An 18,206-nucleotide genomic window follows, 5' to 3' on the forward strand; every position below is an offset into this window, starting at 1 on the left:
CATACGGTGAAAAACCATTTTTGGTTGTTGTAAATTCATCTAGAGAGGGCCAAGATAGGGGTAAGAATACACTCCTCTCAGCACCCCCGTTTGGTCATTGATATGGATCCAAAACCTGTTGCCCTTACTCTGGCAGAACGCCCATTGACTAAATAAGGGCTTCAGGATTGGGCCATTAGAGGCAAATTTGACCTAAAGAAAGGCAGAGCGAATGTGGCATCTCTACACTCCCCAAAGGACTTACCCTACAGCACGTGCTTGAGCCAATAGTGAATTTGGTCCTCTGGCTAATCAAAGGCTACGATATATCATGCACCTTATTCATACCATGAGCTGTTCATAGCCATATTGTTCCTTTGCGCATTCTGAGCATTACAAAATCATTCCCCTGTTTAATTTAGGGAAGCGAAGAAGCAGTGTTTTCTTTTTTTGGCAGACATGAAAAAGCAACCCCCATCCTAGAAGTACTGTTCATCTAGAAATCTAAGAATACACTGGGTCTCTTTTTTGGCAGACATTAACAAGCAATCCCCATCCTAGAAGTACGGTTCATCTAGAAATCTAAGGACATACCTAGATCCCTTTTTTTGCTAATTTAAAAAATGTAAAAGCTTTATTTATTCATTTTTAAAATGAACAATGAACCTATAATTCTTCCCAGTACACACGGCCCTCTGCTCCACATACACCACTGATGCAGGGCTTAAGTCGTTTGGTGGCCCCTACGTTCCCTTGTGGACCGGAGTGAATATCACCATTATATAATAAGTAGCAAGACATCTTCTGGAGTTGTGTTCCATGGGAATATATGTGTTCTCTCCTAGTGACAAAAAGTGATAAGCAGTAAGATTTCTCACTTGCAAAAAATCCATCAGGAAGAATCTGTAAATGCCACTGATGAAAATGAGCCCACTATAATGCAGCACATTGCATACTTTCCAGCTTCAGAAGTAGATTGTTGGATTTCAGCTACCTAGTCCGGCTCTACTTTTGGCACTATTTAATATTCTGGGTGTCCTGACGAGGCAGCTTGATAAAACAGAGCCAACAGATTTCCATAAGGAAGCTACAAACAATTATACTGATTATTAATAACGATGTGCTATGTCAAAAATAATGCCGTACCTTGATCCAAGTGTAAGCGTTTAACTGACTAGGGAATTGTTTTACAATATCTGGACAGGAATATTTGTGTGAGTCTTCACTCCAATACAGAGGTTCCATATAAGGTCTAATGCACCACTTAGTGTTAAGGTCTTAAGTGGGACTTAAGTGTTGCATCGGTATTTTGCTGAACTTCTCCTCTTTAAGAATACTTACAAATTCTAAAACTGAATGTGAAGCATTTACGGCAAATTACATGTTGTATCACAAATATAATGCAATCACATGGGGCCCAACCCTTTAAACACCTGATTCATGTCCATAATACAACAGTTTCAACAGAACTACAAATGTGAGAAAAGCTATTCGTGGGTGTAAACGTTTGCAGGATCAGAATTAGCAGTGGTAAATTCATAAATATATAAAAAGTGGAATAGAAAATGACTAAGACAGGGCTGTTTACTGTCTGAGAGGGCAATCATGCAATTATATGACAAAAGACGTGCAAAGAAGGGAAGAATTCAGCAATATCTGTGTGACCTTGTCCTTTACATAAGGTCAAAAGAAAACCATGCATAATGCCACTAACAGTTGGTTCGTGAAATCTTTTTGAAAACAGAAACATTTTGTTAGATTTAGAGGAAATTATTTATTTTGAGGAAATACTTATCCAAACATTGTTCTATTTTTCCCCATTATATATTTGAAATCTAGGCCACTTACCCAAAAAGAAAACATTTCAGCAATGTTTTGTACAGGATAACTATTTTAAAGAATGGACACAAGTAGAGGCTAGTGGCTAATTTATTTTCCATTAAATCCTATTACTGTGGAATATGAAAGCTTGGTGTGAAATGTCTTACCGAGGAAAGTGTTTGAAATGTATTCAGACACTTGGTTCCCGGATCGGCTCATCTCTGAGAGGTGTGTCAGCTCCCGGTTTAGCATTCTCTTGAACTGTTGAAATAAAATAAATAAATAAAAAGCTGTCATTTTTCTGAATGGCGTTCTACATTAATTTAACTATAACTTTATTACATGCAAATCCATAAACAAGATATTGAAAAATAAACTGTAGATATTTAGAACATAGTTAGCACCATATGGTTGAATTTAGCTAATATTCAGCACCGTCGGAACTGGCAGTTTCTTACTGTCATATTAAACTGACAATAATGAATTTCTAACAGAATGTGCACATCAGGTTTTGCTGATGAAGGAGAAGGCTATGTTTTACGCAATTTCTCTCAAAAATTGAAGTCCTCTACTGGTTTTCAATTCCACATCCTGCCTAAATTTTAAATATAAATTTGCTCTGTTTTGCTATATATTTGCAAAATAAAGGCAATTGCATACATTTGGAATGCATGACAGAGGAAAAATATATTGTAAATTTAAAGAAGAAAAATGTATGCTTGAATATAGTATATTACACTGCAGATTACAAAAATGTTTTCATCCTAATATGCACAAAATGATATTCCTAATTTTCAAATTAAACTATTTTTAGAGCAATATTATTCTGTCCTCTGAAGTGAATTATCAAAAGGAAAAAAAAATTACATGTACATATGTTGCATTTTACAGTATGTTACCTTTTACTACACAGTGTATATAAATAACTTAAATAGCATATGCTTTATGTATTTTATATCCTAGATCTGCAATATATCAAGATTCTTAACCCACCTTGATGTAACCCCAAGATACAGATAACAAATAGTTTGCTTCAGGCATTTTGGAAAACTCCACAACAGAATCAACAAATCCCTTATGAAGAATTCACAGGTCAGGTAGAGGAATTCCACAAGAACAAGGATGTCCCAGTTTTCCAGACAATAAAAAGCTTAATAGTCATAAAAGCCAAAAGATTTGAAAAAACATGGTATTTGCTACTCCAAGATAAAGTCAAGCTTTGCATTCAATCTTTGCAGATAAGCTGTATGTGGGTTTATTTGCTGGCAGAACAGAATAATAAAATCAGGGATTGCACAAAGAAGCAAGAACTAATCCAAATGCATTCAGCTAGATGGCTTGAAGCACTTATGAATTATGAATAGTCCTGGCTGCTTAGCTGGCTGAAGGGGGTCCCCACTCCAGATTAGTCTGGCTCAGCTGCGCTATGCAGGGAAGAAATGACGGTTGTTTTTTGAGGGTTTTGCCAGCTATAGCAATACAGCCATGTTTTTCAAAAGGAAGATTAAAATGGAGGAAGCCCTGTGCATATTTAAATAAGTCAAAAGTAGGCAGCAGCCTCCTCATCTCAGTCTCTGCATATGTTTTAAAATCCTCATCATTTCAGAAACAGATGATTTTCAGTGCAAATGTTCACACTGAGATTTTTTAAAACAGGATTGCTAGCTCCTTCCATAGTAATCCTGATTTTGATTCACATTTCAGATCTCTAGTGAGATAAAGGGAACTGGGAATGTTTTCAGATGATAAATTATCAATATCTATACATTTTACCTCTTTTACAACCATAAGTACATCAGTGACCTTAACCTATAATGTGTGTCTACAAAGCACAATTTAAAATTTCAATCAATTGCTTTTGAATTGCTACATGAATGCATTCACAATCCCATTTTATAGATTTAATCAGAATTTTCATTGACATGTAAGGTTGCAATGCAATTAAATTATTAGAAAACAATTTGTTCTGTCAGTGAGAAATCAGAGGAAAACCACTATTTACTGTGTATGTGATGTAAATCAGAATAAGAAATCACTAGTGACTATAAATATTCATACTGCTTTAGGATTTTATTGTTGTCTATTGTCTGTCTGATGTCACACAGCATCCAAACAGGATTCCTAAAATAAAAGTGAAATTTTAGGTTTGAAATTATTTCTGTTCTCTGACTGCTTTGAATAAATGTTATGAGTGCTGATTGGGATGATGTCATATGACTTTCTCCATGTATGTTCAGGGACATACATAGAGGGGAAGTCTACTGCTGTAATGTAACCCTCTGTCCCCACCAATATACAAGCACTCAAGTACAGCGAAAAAGAATATCACAGTAACATGGCAACAGTACTACATGATAATCTCCTTCCTTTACTGTGAGGCTTCCCCTCAGATTGTAATGAAGCATCAATAATAGCCTTGCTTCAAGAATTCTAATACTGTTTGAGAATTCTAACACTGCTTTAAGGAAAACGAAAGCTAGTTTCTAAATAGTTTTAAAACACTGGCTTTAAAAAGAGAATCATGAGCAATCATACTATTTTGTGTGACATTTACAAACCCAAGGAATCACAATTGATTTTCCAGGTAACTGTTTTCAAATATCCACTTCTAGACTGCTAGACTGTGTTTTTGGTGAACAACTCATTAAATAAGAATTTCCAACAGCTTACAATGGCTATATTTATGTCCCTGATGGATTCAGTGAAATATAAAGTATCGTTCTTTCATCACACAGAAATATACTTAAATAAAATGAATTACTTCGTTATAATATGCCTATTTTCTGGGTATTACTCAGCAGAACTATCAAGTAGCACATATAAGGAGGTCTTGCAATAGGTTTTGGTGCCCTGCAGGCCTATCCCACTGAAACTTGGTAATAAAAAACATTTTTGATTGCAGTGTTGTTCTAGCCATGTCAGTCCCAAGATATTAGAGAGGCAAGGTGGGTGAGGTAATATCTTTTACTGGACCAACTTCTGTTGGTGAGAGAGCTTACACATTGCTCTGACCTGAAGGAGAGCTCTGTGTAAAGCTTGTCTCTCTCACCAACAGAAGTTGATTCAATAAAAAACATTTTTTGAGCAGTTATGTAAAGGCCTCTTGTGGAAAGTCCAGAGTGGAGACTCCATTTTAATCAGGGCAGTCTACACAATGCTGCCAAACCAGGAGCCACAAGAGGCTTCTAGATCACAGAAGCCCCACCCAAACTGAAATGCCATTGTGATGAATTGAGGTATGGAAGGGAGAATGAACAGCTTTGGGCTGCTGACAGAGATCTCTAGGGATAGTTGTGGAATCAGGATGTCTCCCATGTTTATCGCAACTCTGCCTGGCACACAACACAGGTTTCCCTCTTTCTCTTTTAACACAGGAAACTTCCACCTATTATTCCACTAACTCCCTGTACTTCCTGCACACACACATAGAAAATCTGCACACCAAAGCTTGGGCTTTGCACCCACCCATAGGTCAGAACCTGCTCACAAAGCTTCTCCCCATCCCTTGAACACAAATAACCTCTGTTCCAAATGATTAAGACTTGAGCAAATAAAAGCATGAAATCTGTTTTTAATATTTTTCAGTTACTCACGTCCAAAAGCTGAGTAACTGGTGCCACTTCCCTTTTACCACATAATGCCAGCATGGTAGGAGTTTAGGCATTATTTGGTTGGACTCCTTATCCTCACCATCTCTTTATCTTTATGTTTATCTCTAAACAATCTGTCCACCTGTATCAATGTGTTCTCCAGACAGGAATGGGTTAGTTCATAAAACGTTCGACCAGTTTAACTACTGAAGGTCAGATGGGTCCTCCATAATTGGTTTAGACAGACAACCATTCCTGCAAATGTCCAAATCCTATTCCCCGTGGCGAATGAATAGCACCAACGAACCCACTAATCAGAGTATAGCAAGAATCATCAACAGTTGGGTGGGCCAGAAGTGAAAGTAAAAGCACTGAAGATAGATCATCCAACTGGCTACCATCCACAGCCTGCTTATGGAGAGAAACAGATCAACACTGCAGACCACACTGTCTGAAAATGCCTGTTAGCAAGAAATGTGTGTATTTTTCACTTTAAAAGTGACTGGAGGCAGGGATACTGTCACATGGCTTTAGGCAACTTTATGTGGTGTGTCAGTGTCACCAGTCTCTGGCACATGATCAGTTCACTCAGAAATATGTCATAAGATCCCGGCAAGGGGAAGGTGTGAATGATGCTTGATGTGAAGGTCAGGAATCCCAGGGCTGTGGGCATGCTGGGGAATTACTTTCAATTACTAAAGCTCATTTAAGATTCATGTCAGCTGAACGAGGTTAATGTCTCTTGATCCAAAATCAAGGAACTACCAAGCCAAAACTTGTTGTTTTTTTTAAATAATTATAAACAGAAAAGTAAGGAATTAATGCACACAGGCCTATCTGTGTAATCACAATGAAAAGTAAAGCTCTCACAAAGAGATGAGTTCTGACTATCTGAGTGCTTGAAAACTACATATTCACTTTGGCCATAATTCAGCAAAGCATTTCAGCACATGCTTAGCTTTAAGTATAGAAGTAGTCCCATAGATTTCAAGCGTCAAGTTAAGCATGTTTTGAAGGATTTTATTGGACCAGGGCCTTTGTCTATACAAACGAACCACCACAATCAGGTGATTGTAAAAATGATTTTCAAACAAAGATGTGTCAACAGGATTTGATAGTAGTTTGTACATATCCAGAATCGTGTATTTCAGCTGAGGAGCTTAAAGCACTATGTAGACATTAAAAAATGTAGCCTGGCACCATGGTTACCATAATGTAGAAAAGTATTAGGTATTATCATCCCCATTTTGCAGATGGGAACTGAGGTACAAAATGATTAAATGACTTGCCCAAGGTCACACAGGATGTCTATAGTAGAGAGGGGATAGAACCCAGATCTTTTGACTCTTATCTCTGAACTTTAACAACAAAACCATGCCTTTCCTCTGTTCACTCAGCTTTAAGTGAGCAAATTCCACAGTCTTCTTCAGGCTTAAAATCAGCACCTTTACATGACTGGTGAGCAGTACAGTAACACTGCTAAAAACATTACCATGATCAAGTCCAGCCATGGCAATTATCTTCCTTGTTACATACAGGGGATTACTCATGTGTACTGTCTGAACACAGCTGGAATATGAATTTATTCATACAATTTCCTCAATAATGTGACATTGTTAAAAATGTACAGCCCGGTGAGGCATGAGGAGGACGTTAAATAACACTTAGAAGCAATTACTACATATATAAACTGTTTGTTTTCTAGGACTCTGGATTTTTCTTGAGCTTCACTTGATGTCAAATGTTCCAGAGAGATTCTATTGTATGCCATTTGTGTGCAGTACCAATAGGGAGAATGCATGTTGCTCCCTCTGCACAGATCAAGGAATGATGTTATGTTAAAATCTCTGCAGTGTCTTCTTAGCTAAACCAATCTGACAGCAAAGGGTAAAATGAACAGAATGTACACAAGCAATGAGAAAATGCCAATGGTTTTGCGTACTGCATGTTTTGTACAGCATGGTACACATTTCAAAGAACTAGTGAATGAATTTAGAGTTAATGCTGCATCCCTGTAATCAATAATAACAATATTTTGCATTTATACAGTGCCTTTCATCTGATCATCTCTATATATTTTACAGAGGAAGGCATTATCATCCCCATTTTACAGGTGGGAACTGAGCCACGGTGAGGTTAAGTGACTTGGCCATGGTCACACAGGGAGTCAGTGTCAGGAATAGAACTTGGGTCTCCCTTTTCCATATCCCATGCCTGATCAGCAGATCGTGCAATTCAAGGGTAGAGTTTAAAAAAGGAATACATGTTATTTTAATAGAAGTAAAATAATGAAGAAAAGCCTATGGACCTCAAACATGAAGAATACCTGATCTTCTGAACAACAGTGTTCTGAAAACATCTGGACAGTGATGAGAAAAAGCAATCAGGTTGTGTGGAGTTTTCTTGTAATGACTAGAAAAGTAATTTCAACCAAATTAGCTCAGCCAGACATTAAATCATTCCTTGATTGATACTGGAACCACTGTATTCACTGGGGCATTTGAGCCCCAGTTTCTTATCAGAATTTTGTTGTTGTTGATAATTCCTTTCCTTATAATTCATTTAATACTCTCAGTTATTTTCACAGATAAAGGAAAACTGAAGATGTTTCACTATCTAAAATGCAAATCTTTGCTTCATTCCTAGCCCTGTTAATGCTGACATATTGCTTCTACAATGATAGGTGTGTGGTTTCCTTTCCTTTAAGGACAAATTGGAAACTGCCCTAGGGAAATCTTTATGCAAGTGTACCAGGCCAAAAGCCCAAAGGACGCAGGCTCTGGAAAGGCTGTGTAAGAGAACTTCACTTCACCAGCACTGGTGCACTGTCTGCACTGACACTTTACAGTGCTGAAACTTGCAGCGCTCAGAGGCGGTGTTTTTTCATTCAAGCAACTACTTAAAAAAGAATTATTTCATGGCAGACTTGTTTACACAATTTTATTATGATGATTTAAAAATCCATAATAAATTCAAAGCACAATTCCTAAAGAAAAAGTTGCCATAAATCAGTTAAGTGTTTACTCCCTTAAAGTAATCAATCACTCTGATCTAGATAGACTAATGTTAATGTTTTACTGGTAAAATTTGCTGTCCCCCTTCAAGAATCAGAACCATGAAGTGTGTGTGTATTTCTAGCTCATTTTCAGAAAATTGAAAATGAAAATATGCAAACACATAATAAAAAAGCTGGAACACTGCAAGAATCAGAACCTGCCTTGAAGAAAGAAAGCAAGTTTCTAGATCATTTCCAGATAATTGAAAGCTGAAATATGCAAATGTATAATAACAGGGCTAGAACAAGATCCTGCATAGTGAACGTACTGTGAATTATCATCGCTTAGAAGAGAGTCTGAATTTCCCTAGTCACATGCTAGGCATGGGGCTCATGTTACTCACCTCCTGAGAATTGGGTGGGTCTAACAAAAAAAAAACCCCTATCAACTGATGTTGAAGAAAAAAGTAAGGTCATGGCGAAACCACCATTTTGACTTCCCTGAAAATAAATGTGTCATGTGTTTATAAGGTGCACATGCATGAGACTCTGCTGGCACATTAAGAAAGTACATGCCATTCCTGCAGGGCTAAATCTGCTTAAAGGCTTCCTCCAGTTGAAGACAAGTCCTATAAAACACCTACTGCCTATGAATACAAATGGCAGATGCATTCTGTCAGTGCTTTCATAGCTGATTGGTATCATATAGGATTTTTGTTGGAATATTAGCATTTCTTTTTATTAGCATAAAAGCAAAAGCACGATAAAATTTATAATTGCATGCTGTGTATCATTAGAAAGAATACACTGAATATTTGTACAGATAAAACACAATGTTAATATACCACAACAGGTTGTTTGATTATAAACTTCAGTTTTATTTGTGTGGATGTTTGGGTCAGTTTGTTTCATCTGAATCATTTTGCCCTTCCCTATCTGTAAAAACACTTGTTTCGGGACAATGATAGAAACAACCAGAGCTTGCTTCAGCCTCTTAGTTTAGTGCTTTATATTGGTTACCTGCCTCACTAACTTAACACACAAAAACCTTTGACAGGATGTCGACACCAAAATTATTTATCTGCCAAAATCTACTAAAGCCTGATTTCTCAGCAAGACAAGAGTCCAACAAGAATCCCTCATGATAGCTCAAATGAAATTACTATCTATTGTGTTATCCATAGTATCCATCCATGGTAAGTGCTTCCTACCATGTAAAAGGTAACACAGAACACAACTGATCGTTTCTCAGTAGAATGGGTGTTTTAAAAGAACATATTTGACATGGTCATGTGTTCTAACCAAAAGCATGATCTTACACCCATTGAAGTTAATAGCAAAATTCACCCTGACTTCAGTGGCAACAAGATTAGGTCAAAAATTTACAGCACCTTTCCTAGGAAAACTAATTGGACACAATTTGGGGGGAATTAAAGTTGTCTAATATCACTTCAATGTGATAAGTTTAGATTAAAATTTTAAATGGGAAAAGTGCATTTTTCTACTACAGACTAAATATCTTGCTTTCCAAAGGCATTTTAAGAGAGTTCCACAGGTGTAAAGCGTTTTCTAAAATTAACTGGAAGCTTGGCTCAGAAAATGAAAAACGAAGATCAGGGAAAAAAAAGAAAGATCAGTACCAGTCTGAACTGAATGACAGGAAGCAACAGCAAAATATAATTAGATGACTAAAGCAAGCAGACTACAGGCATAAAACGTCTTAATTAAAGAAAGGCCTGATACAACTAACAATATCTATGGTCTGGAGAGAAACCAATGCTCCAGAAGGCAGAAGGTCTTATACCAAAATCTTTGATCAGTCATACCTATGCAAGCACATTGATAAAGCCACTGGTGTCAAAGGAAGCTGACCAATTTAATAGAAAGAGCCCACGATAGAAACCACAAACCAAATAATCACTCCCGCTCTTCATTAGCTATTTATGAAGCTGCCCATGTGGAGAGGATGGTGCATGCTAGTGAATTCGCCACCTCCCACACTGCACTGCTCTCAAATCTCAGGACCTTTAATCCCTAAACCTGCAGCAGTGAAAATGGAATATAGTAGGGGTCTTAATGCTTGAGAGCCAGAGTGTTCTCGTCTCCCTCAGCTGCCAATTAACATATGTATTCAGACTTCATGGCTCTTTTCGTTCTCTCATTAAACAATGCATTTAGACAGGAAGGAGCTTAAAGCTTTTCTCCAAAGTCACTCCCAAGAGCCGGACTAGGGAAAACTGGCACTTATCTTTTAGGTGATTTTGCCTCAGTTGGATCCTCCATCTTTAGACAGAAGACCAAGAGGAAAATGTGTTATCATTTAACAAAGGGAGTGTGAGAGTGAGAAAGCTATTGTTGTTTAATGTATACACCTAGAATTTAAATTAAATTGAAATCTGTGATTCATATCCTGCAGTCTTTATTTAAGCAACTTCACAGGGCTTTCACAAGGTAGGAAAACTAGCTCTGGGAAATTAAAATAATTCTGAACCCTGAAATGGCTTTTCCTAGATGTGCATAATGAGAAAAACTCTGGCACCTCTTAAACAGCAAAGGTGTGTTTACTTTATAAGATGAAGAATAAAGTGCAAATACAGTCCAGTAAGACATGGCTTTGTATCTCTTAAAATACTGTATGAAAAACAGTGGCAGCTGGTCCTCCCAAAACGAAAATGCACCTAATACTGCCATCTAAAAACATATGGAATGTACTAATGAATGTAAATACATTGTAATGAAAAATCATTCTAACACAGAGCTAGGCAAATAATTTGCGGAATATTTGTGTGTGTGCAGTGTTTTCCCAGCTGTGCTACAAAAGCAATACGTTTGTTTGTTTTTTTTAACTACAAAGCAGAGGCCCTCTAGTCAGAGCCGTCTCTCTCTAAGGCATTTTATTTGAGCATGCCTCACAAACCGTCTCCATTTTCCTTTTGATAACCCAACAGCACTATGTTTCACGTATGCCCTACTGAGAGCTAGCTTGGGACTTCCATGTGAGAAGGGAACCCAAAGGACAGAACATGGGTGAAGAACTGGCATTGATTAGTGGTGTGTTTGTGAATGTGATGAAGAACGAAACTCCTAACACTGCTAAATTCCATATTTGGCTACACAATGAGCTCAAAGAAAGAGTCACAAAAAGTACACAATACCAGAAAGAGTATCAACATTACCACGAACTGGAGAGGGAGACAGATGGACAGGAAGAATATTGTTCAAAGATTCCTACTTGAAACAGAACAAATCCCTAAATACTATTAAGTTTCCCGAGTGTTTCTCTCTTTTTTAAAATGTTCATTTTGCTTCTTTTCCCCCTCATTTTTCTGAGCGTTATCACTGTCTTGCTGATTTTACACAGGCAAACTGAAATGGCAGTTTTGATGAAGAGTTTAGAGGGGCCTGTCTCTCTCACACATATTGGGCAAGTCAGGAGCACCTCCACTGAAGCCAATTGACTTACACCAGTATAAAATTGGTGTGAGATCAGAATCAGGGCTTAGAGTTGGGCCCAAGTTGGACCAGGAACTGAACTTCTCCAAAGATCAAAGATCCCACCTTTTCTAAGGGCAAAAGTACTACCAATCACAGAGCCCCCGAAATCAAAGATTTTGCTCTCAGAAATTACACAAATCCTTATTGATACTATTCATGTCCAGTTACCTCACTTCATTCCCATTCAGGCAGGGCCTCTCGTCTTTTAACAATTATTCACTTTTTAGCCCTGCCCTCAAATAATTATTCACTTTTTGAACCTGCCCTTGAGCAATTATTTACTTAAGCCACACCCTAAAACAGCATGACTGAAATATGTGAGAATGAAGAAGTTCAAAATGGTCAAGCCACCATAAAAGGTCAAACCGCCACAAAAGCCAGATTTTTTTTTAAAGGTTAGATGATGCCTAATGGGCACTGGCCTGTAGTGGAGACAGTGGGGAGTCATACCAACAACGGAGGTCTCCTGGGGATTGAGGACGTTATTTGGAAACTGGCTAGGCTTTAGTGCTGGCAAGGCCAAAGCATCAGATTGTCAAACTTGCATACGGAGCATTAAATAAGTACAACTGTTCCTCTAGACTGTTAACACTGTATTTGTGAGGCCGAATAATCAATTGTGATTATAATTATTCATTTCAGAGAACAAAGGAGCAAGGGAAGAGGATTTCAGGGTATGGACAGCCTGGATTAACTCTCCCGTGGGCCTCCGGGGCTATTAGATTTTGTGGGGCCCCTGTATACAAGTTTTTTTTCCTGAGAGGGAGTTTGGTGCAGGAGGGGGTGTGGAGTCTGGGAGGGAGTTAGGGTGCACGAGGGGGATTCTGATCTGGGCCAGGGGGTTGGGGTGAAGGAGGGGGTGCGATGCGTAGGCTCCGGCTGGGAGGTGCTTACTACACTCCCGGTCAGCAGCGCAGCAGGGCTCAAGCAGGCTGCCTGCCTGCCAGCCATAGCCCCATGCTGCTCCCGGAAGCGGCTGGCTCCTAGCACATCTCTGCAGCCCCTTTGGGGAGGGGGACAGTGTGTCTCCCTGCGCTACCCACACGCGCCATCCCCATAGCTCCCATTGTCCGGTTTCCAGCCAATGGGAGCTGTGAGGACAGTGCTGGGGGCGGGGGCAGCATGCGGAACCGCCTCCCTTCCCTCCAGGGGCCACAGAGATGTGCCAGCAGCCAGCTGCTTCCAGGAGCGGCATGGGACCAGGGCATGCAGGCAGTCTGCCTGAACGCCCCTTTTAGAGGCCTGGAGATCACTGCCTGTGATTTATTTTGCGGGGACCCCCTTGAGCCGGGGCCCTGGGCTGCAGCCCCTAAAGCCCATGCCTTAATCTGACCCTGGGTATGGAGTGGTGAAGTAGATTGTTAAAATTGTTGACAGTCTATTTTCATAGTACATATATGATAATGATCTGAATTCTGTGTCTAGTTCTTCTCTATGTAGTGTAAACAAGAGACAGGTCAGACCCAATCCCCTTGAACATCCCTGAACTTTGAGAGGGTCTAGACTAGTGGTTCTCAACCAGGAGTACATGTAACCCTGGGGGTATGTAGGTCTTTCATCTAGGTATTTGTCTAGCTTTACAACAAGCTACATAAAAAGCACTAGGGAAGTCAGTACAAACTAAAATTTCATACAGACAACGACTTGTTTATACTGCTCTATATATTATACACTGAAATGTAAGTACAATTTATATTCCAATTGATTTATAATTGTATGGTAAAAATGAGATATTAGGCAATTTTTTAGTAATAGTATGTTGTGACACTTTTGTATTTTTGTGTGTGATTTTGTAAAGCAAGTAGTTTTTAAGTGAGGTAAAACTTGAGGTATGCAAGACAAATCAGACTCCTGCTAGGTGGGTAATGATTTTTGCATACTGTCAAAAATTTTGATATTGAAATATTTTCCTGTTCTGAATTGGGATGAAAAGTCAAAGTCTTAAAAATGTTCACTAAACACACACACACACACACACACACACACACACAGAGACAGGTTTGGGTCAACTGCAGTTTTGTTTCAATAATTTTTTAAATGTTTTGTTTTGGTTTTGACCATTTTTTAAAACTCTAAGTAGCTTCATTTTTAAATGAAAACTTGTTATGAACCAGAAAACCAGATTTTTTTCTTTTGAAAATGTCAAAATATTTTGTTTCCACAATTTCAAAACATTTTTTAGTTGAAAAAAATCATTGAAAATGATCCATTCCCGTGGGGGGAAAAATCCATTTTGACAAATCAGCATTTCTGACAAAAAAAGTTTTGTTGAAAAATTCCTAACCAGTTCTAGTCCCAGCCCTATTCTGGCTGCACTAAAATCCTGGCTCCAACACTCACAAATCTTGGGACTGTTCAAAATCTAGATCTCAGATGTAACGTTTGCAATTTGCACTATTATCTTCAGAAAACGTAATGCCTATTTTCCTGTACTAGATGAAGGCATTCTTTCTAAACCTGAATAAGAGGACTGAAGTTAAAACATACATCAAATGAATAGCCCTCAGGTGTAAACAGCCTCTATCACGTTTTGCATCAAGCATAATAATTTAAGAACTCAGGCTAATTCCAAAAACTGTAAATTCAAGAATCACCTAACAGGACTTTGTTTGCATCATACTTTACAAGGGTGCCATGCATTTCAGAATGCATTTAATATCTTATAATTATAATTACAGTACACTTCTAATGGCTGTTGAAGATCAGCTAACTTGCACTGCATGAGTTCTCCCAAACGCTTAGTTACTGTCTTTGTTTCTGAAATGAACAGCTGCAGCTGATAGAAGGGAATACCAAACAACCCATCAGGAACTGATGTGTGGAATTCCATGAATCATATCTACTTAACTATGCTTATGAAAACAAAAGACATGGAAGTCTCTTTGTCTTGCTAACTGTTGGTTAACTTTACAAGCCTTTCTTTGTAAGCCAATTGGCTATTTTAAAGCATATTAAACAAAGGAAGTTACAGTGAAGTAACCAAAAGACTGAACAGTTTGGCACCAGTTAAGGGAAACATCACGTACGAAGTGGGCAAGATTGAGTGCTGGCAGACTCACAAAACAAATGCAAATGTGGAAGCTGTGCAGCAAGGCACATAGACCCTTGGCATGCTGCCCTGAGCAATGTTAAACTGCTTGATGTGGACTGCCAGAGTTTACATTACTGTCCTCAGATTTATTTAGCCACTGTCTCCTTACAGTTAGGTGTGGGCTTGCTGGTCTCACTCCCTCTCTCTTTTTGTTTTGTTTGATTGGAACATCCTTTGAAATAGTGGTGAAGTGGAAGTGTCATGTTTATGCCAGTGGCTCTTGCAAAATAACAAAGACAGTGGTTTGGTGAGCTGTCTCACTAGCAAATACATATGTATAAAGTGATGGTCAAAATTATTATCTGCCTGCAGGATTTAATTCTGCTCTTTACGCCCACTTCTCCTGGAGACTTCTTTAACAGCTGACATTTCTAAATCCAGGTGAGACAAATTGCAAGGAGTTATATTACAGTACTTCTAGCAGCACTGAGCCGTATTGTCAATGTTAAGGCTCCCTTAATTTCCATCACATTACAGGCATAATAAAGTTTCAAAGCTGGTGTGTCAACAAGGAAGACTCTGTGATGTTACCAAAGTACGTATATACAAAATTCAAAATGTTTCTGCAAATAATGAATTACCTTATTCATAGAGCGCACTGGGAACTTTTGGATGACAAGTTTTTTGTTGGAAATTGCCAAGTTGTTAAAATGGAAACTTTTCATGGAAACATATTGGTTCCAGCAACACTTTCATTGGGAAGGTTTCTCAGGTTCAGGGTGGAATTTCTGGCCTAGAGCAGGGTGAGCATAGCCAATATCCAAGTGGTTAGGGCAATTCAGTCACCTGGTGTGGTAGACAGGCTCAAGTCCCTGCTCTCCCTGGTTCAGACTAGGGACTGGAAACTTGATCTCCCACATGTGAACCCCTAACCACCAGGCTAATGGCTATTCTGCGCTGGGGCTCTCATGGATTTTGACCAGAAATTCCATCCTGGGCCTGAAGAACCTTCCCAAAACCAATAGAGAAGGTGTTCTGCCTGATTCAAAGCAGGGATTTGAACATGGATCTCCCACATCCAGGTGCTATAGAGTCAGTAAGTCTTTCTCTGGCCCAGCGACTATTTATTTAGACAAAGCGGAGCTCTAATAGGATAGATTGAGACAGTGACTGACTCTAAAGCCTGGTGGTTAAGACTCTTGTCCAGGGCGTGGGAGACGGAGGTCTCTCTCCTCTGATCCCTGGAGCATAACTTAGCTATTCTGGGGAGTCTCGTGCACTCTCACTTTTTTGGGAAAAAATCTGGAAGGAACAGAATCAGTTGTCAAAACCTTTTTTGGTGAAACAGATTTTACTTTCCAGCCAGCCTTTATCATCTATCAACTGCAAGTTGCACAGTCTGGGTACAGAGGCTCGGAATACTGGCTTCATAAACTGCTGTGCGTTTCAGGGGATCCTGCACTTATAAGTGGATGGTCTCTGTGATGTAAAAGGTCTTTTCCAGCCTTAGCTTCTATGACCTTAAGGCCTTAGAAAACCATCAAGGTGGGAGTTGGAGAACTAGAGGACAGATAGTTGGTCAGTTGGAGAATTATTTACCCACCGCTTTATGATTTGGGGATGCACCGAGTCTGTGTCTACCAACCTTGCTCCGTAGAGCCCAAATGCTCTCAGGGCCTGTGATTCTGCCTCTATGAAAGATGAGTCTGTAGACAGCTGCATAATACCACATGCAACATTAGGGGACTGCTATATCAGGGGCCCATGACTCACAAACCTCCAGAGACGACTCAGTATCTGCCTAGGCAGTGAACTGGATAGGCCACTAAATGCAGAATGATAGTCATATCTTAAAATAATGTAAAAATGAACAATACATATTAACATTTAATATCTACAGACCACTAAGGGTAATTTAGCTTTATTTCACTTAAAGCTGAAACGATAGAACTGTCTTGTTAGTATTTTACATAAATAATTAACTCCATCTTTGCAGTATTCCGTACATTCCCACATGTTTAGTTTAGGGAATCCATAGGGAATGAGGCCAGTGTCCAAGGGCAATGACTAAGGCAATGTGGAATACATGTGTGGTCATTTTCTTCAGTGTTGCTCTCTTTCTAATTTTGGAATGTTAATCATTTCTAAAAAAAAATCAGATTTCCCATTTCCCAAAACCACCACCATGTTTGGCATGATAGGTAGTCCGCTTCCCGGAGGCTCTGATCTGGAATAGCAAGGGGTCTGGAGTATTTGGAGGTCAGGATTAAGTGCCCTGATAAAGACGTGCGCTAAAGTCTTTACCTAGTGCGAGTGTACTCAGAAGACAGAGCTTGCCTTTCTGTAATGGTTCTATGCTGGGCTCAAGCCTGTGCTTTGCAGCCTCAATAAAAGCTGAGGGTGGTTAGCACCTAACAGGATCGGGCCCTTAGTTTTTCACTTTCCTTGAGTAATTAATTTACATTGTTGGCAGACCCATGTGCCAACTCTTTATGACCAGGATGCTTTCCCCCCCAGAAAATGCTTTTTGTACAAGAGTTCTGAAAATCACACTGCAAACATGTATTCAGAGATCCTCCCTCTCTGTCTGCTGTTGTTGCAACTCAGTACTTTTAAAACTACGTCTGTCAGGAAGGAGACAGGAAATTCGAGTCACCACTTGCAACAGCTGTGCCATGCCTACTATCATTCTCAAATGACGTAGTTTGGCTTTAGTGGCACAGGGCCAGGAACTCAGCAATAGCAGAGGTCAGGAAGATAGGTCACTGTTTATACTGTTCTTGCACTTGGGATTGTGTTGAGTCTATTTGCTTTCTTCCTCTCTATACTGTTTCTCTTTCCGTTCTTCTTTAATAATGTGGAGCCTAAGCATCCTGTTTTCAAAACATCTCACTGTTTTGTTGTTTACCAATGCCTTACTTAAAAGCTTTTGATTCAAGCAAGACAGATACTCAGATACTTTAAGAGATTAAAAATGTTCACTAATTTGTTGTAAAATTTTCTGATTGTTTCTAAACAGTCTTTCAAAAAGCCTCAACACAGGTTTACTTCCAGTTGAACTGTTTTCAGACTGCACAGCTCACTTGAAATAATTTTACTGTGTGCCATGAAAAACTGTTTGCCATGATCGCACAAGATCAAGAGACGTTTATGACCAACTCATTTAGATGTTTGTTACCATGGCAAGGAAAAAAAGAATAAGCTTGAAACCATTTCATGTTATTCTTTCATAGCTGCAAATGACTCTTGGAATCTGACCAGAACACGTACAAACACATTTTAGTTCAAGTATATG

The 18,206-nt window shown here is 39.0% G+C and overlaps 1 protein-coding gene across 2 annotated transcripts in view; it reads right to left on the reverse strand.

The window, feature by feature from the left end:
- Nucleotides 1-18,206, reverse strand: part of PDE4B (phosphodiesterase 4B) — a 300,133-nt gene that overhangs the window by 20,406 nt on the left and 261,521 nt on the right. Inside the window, exons 1-2 of one of the 2 annotated variants that reach the window (XM_038414112.2) lie at nucleotides 2,794-3,207; nucleotides 1,968-2,061 (exon numbers count right to left, since the gene is read on the reverse strand). In XM_038414112.2, the coding sequence (XP_038270040.1) occupies nucleotides 1,968-2,061; nucleotides 2,794-2,841 (142 nt within the window). In that variant the 5' untranslated portion in view covers nucleotides 2,842-3,207. Of the gene's footprint in view, nucleotides 1-1,967; nucleotides 2,062-2,793; nucleotides 3,208-18,206 lie in introns of those variants that run through there. The other variant, XM_038414110.2, reaches the window with a different exon arrangement.

Source organism: Dermochelys coriacea, chromosome 8 (assembly GCF_009764565.3).
Source record: "Dermochelys coriacea isolate rDerCor1 chromosome 8, rDerCor1.pri.v4, whole genome shotgun sequence".
Taxonomy (NCBI): Eukaryota; Metazoa; Chordata; order Testudines; family Dermochelyidae; genus Dermochelys; species Dermochelys coriacea.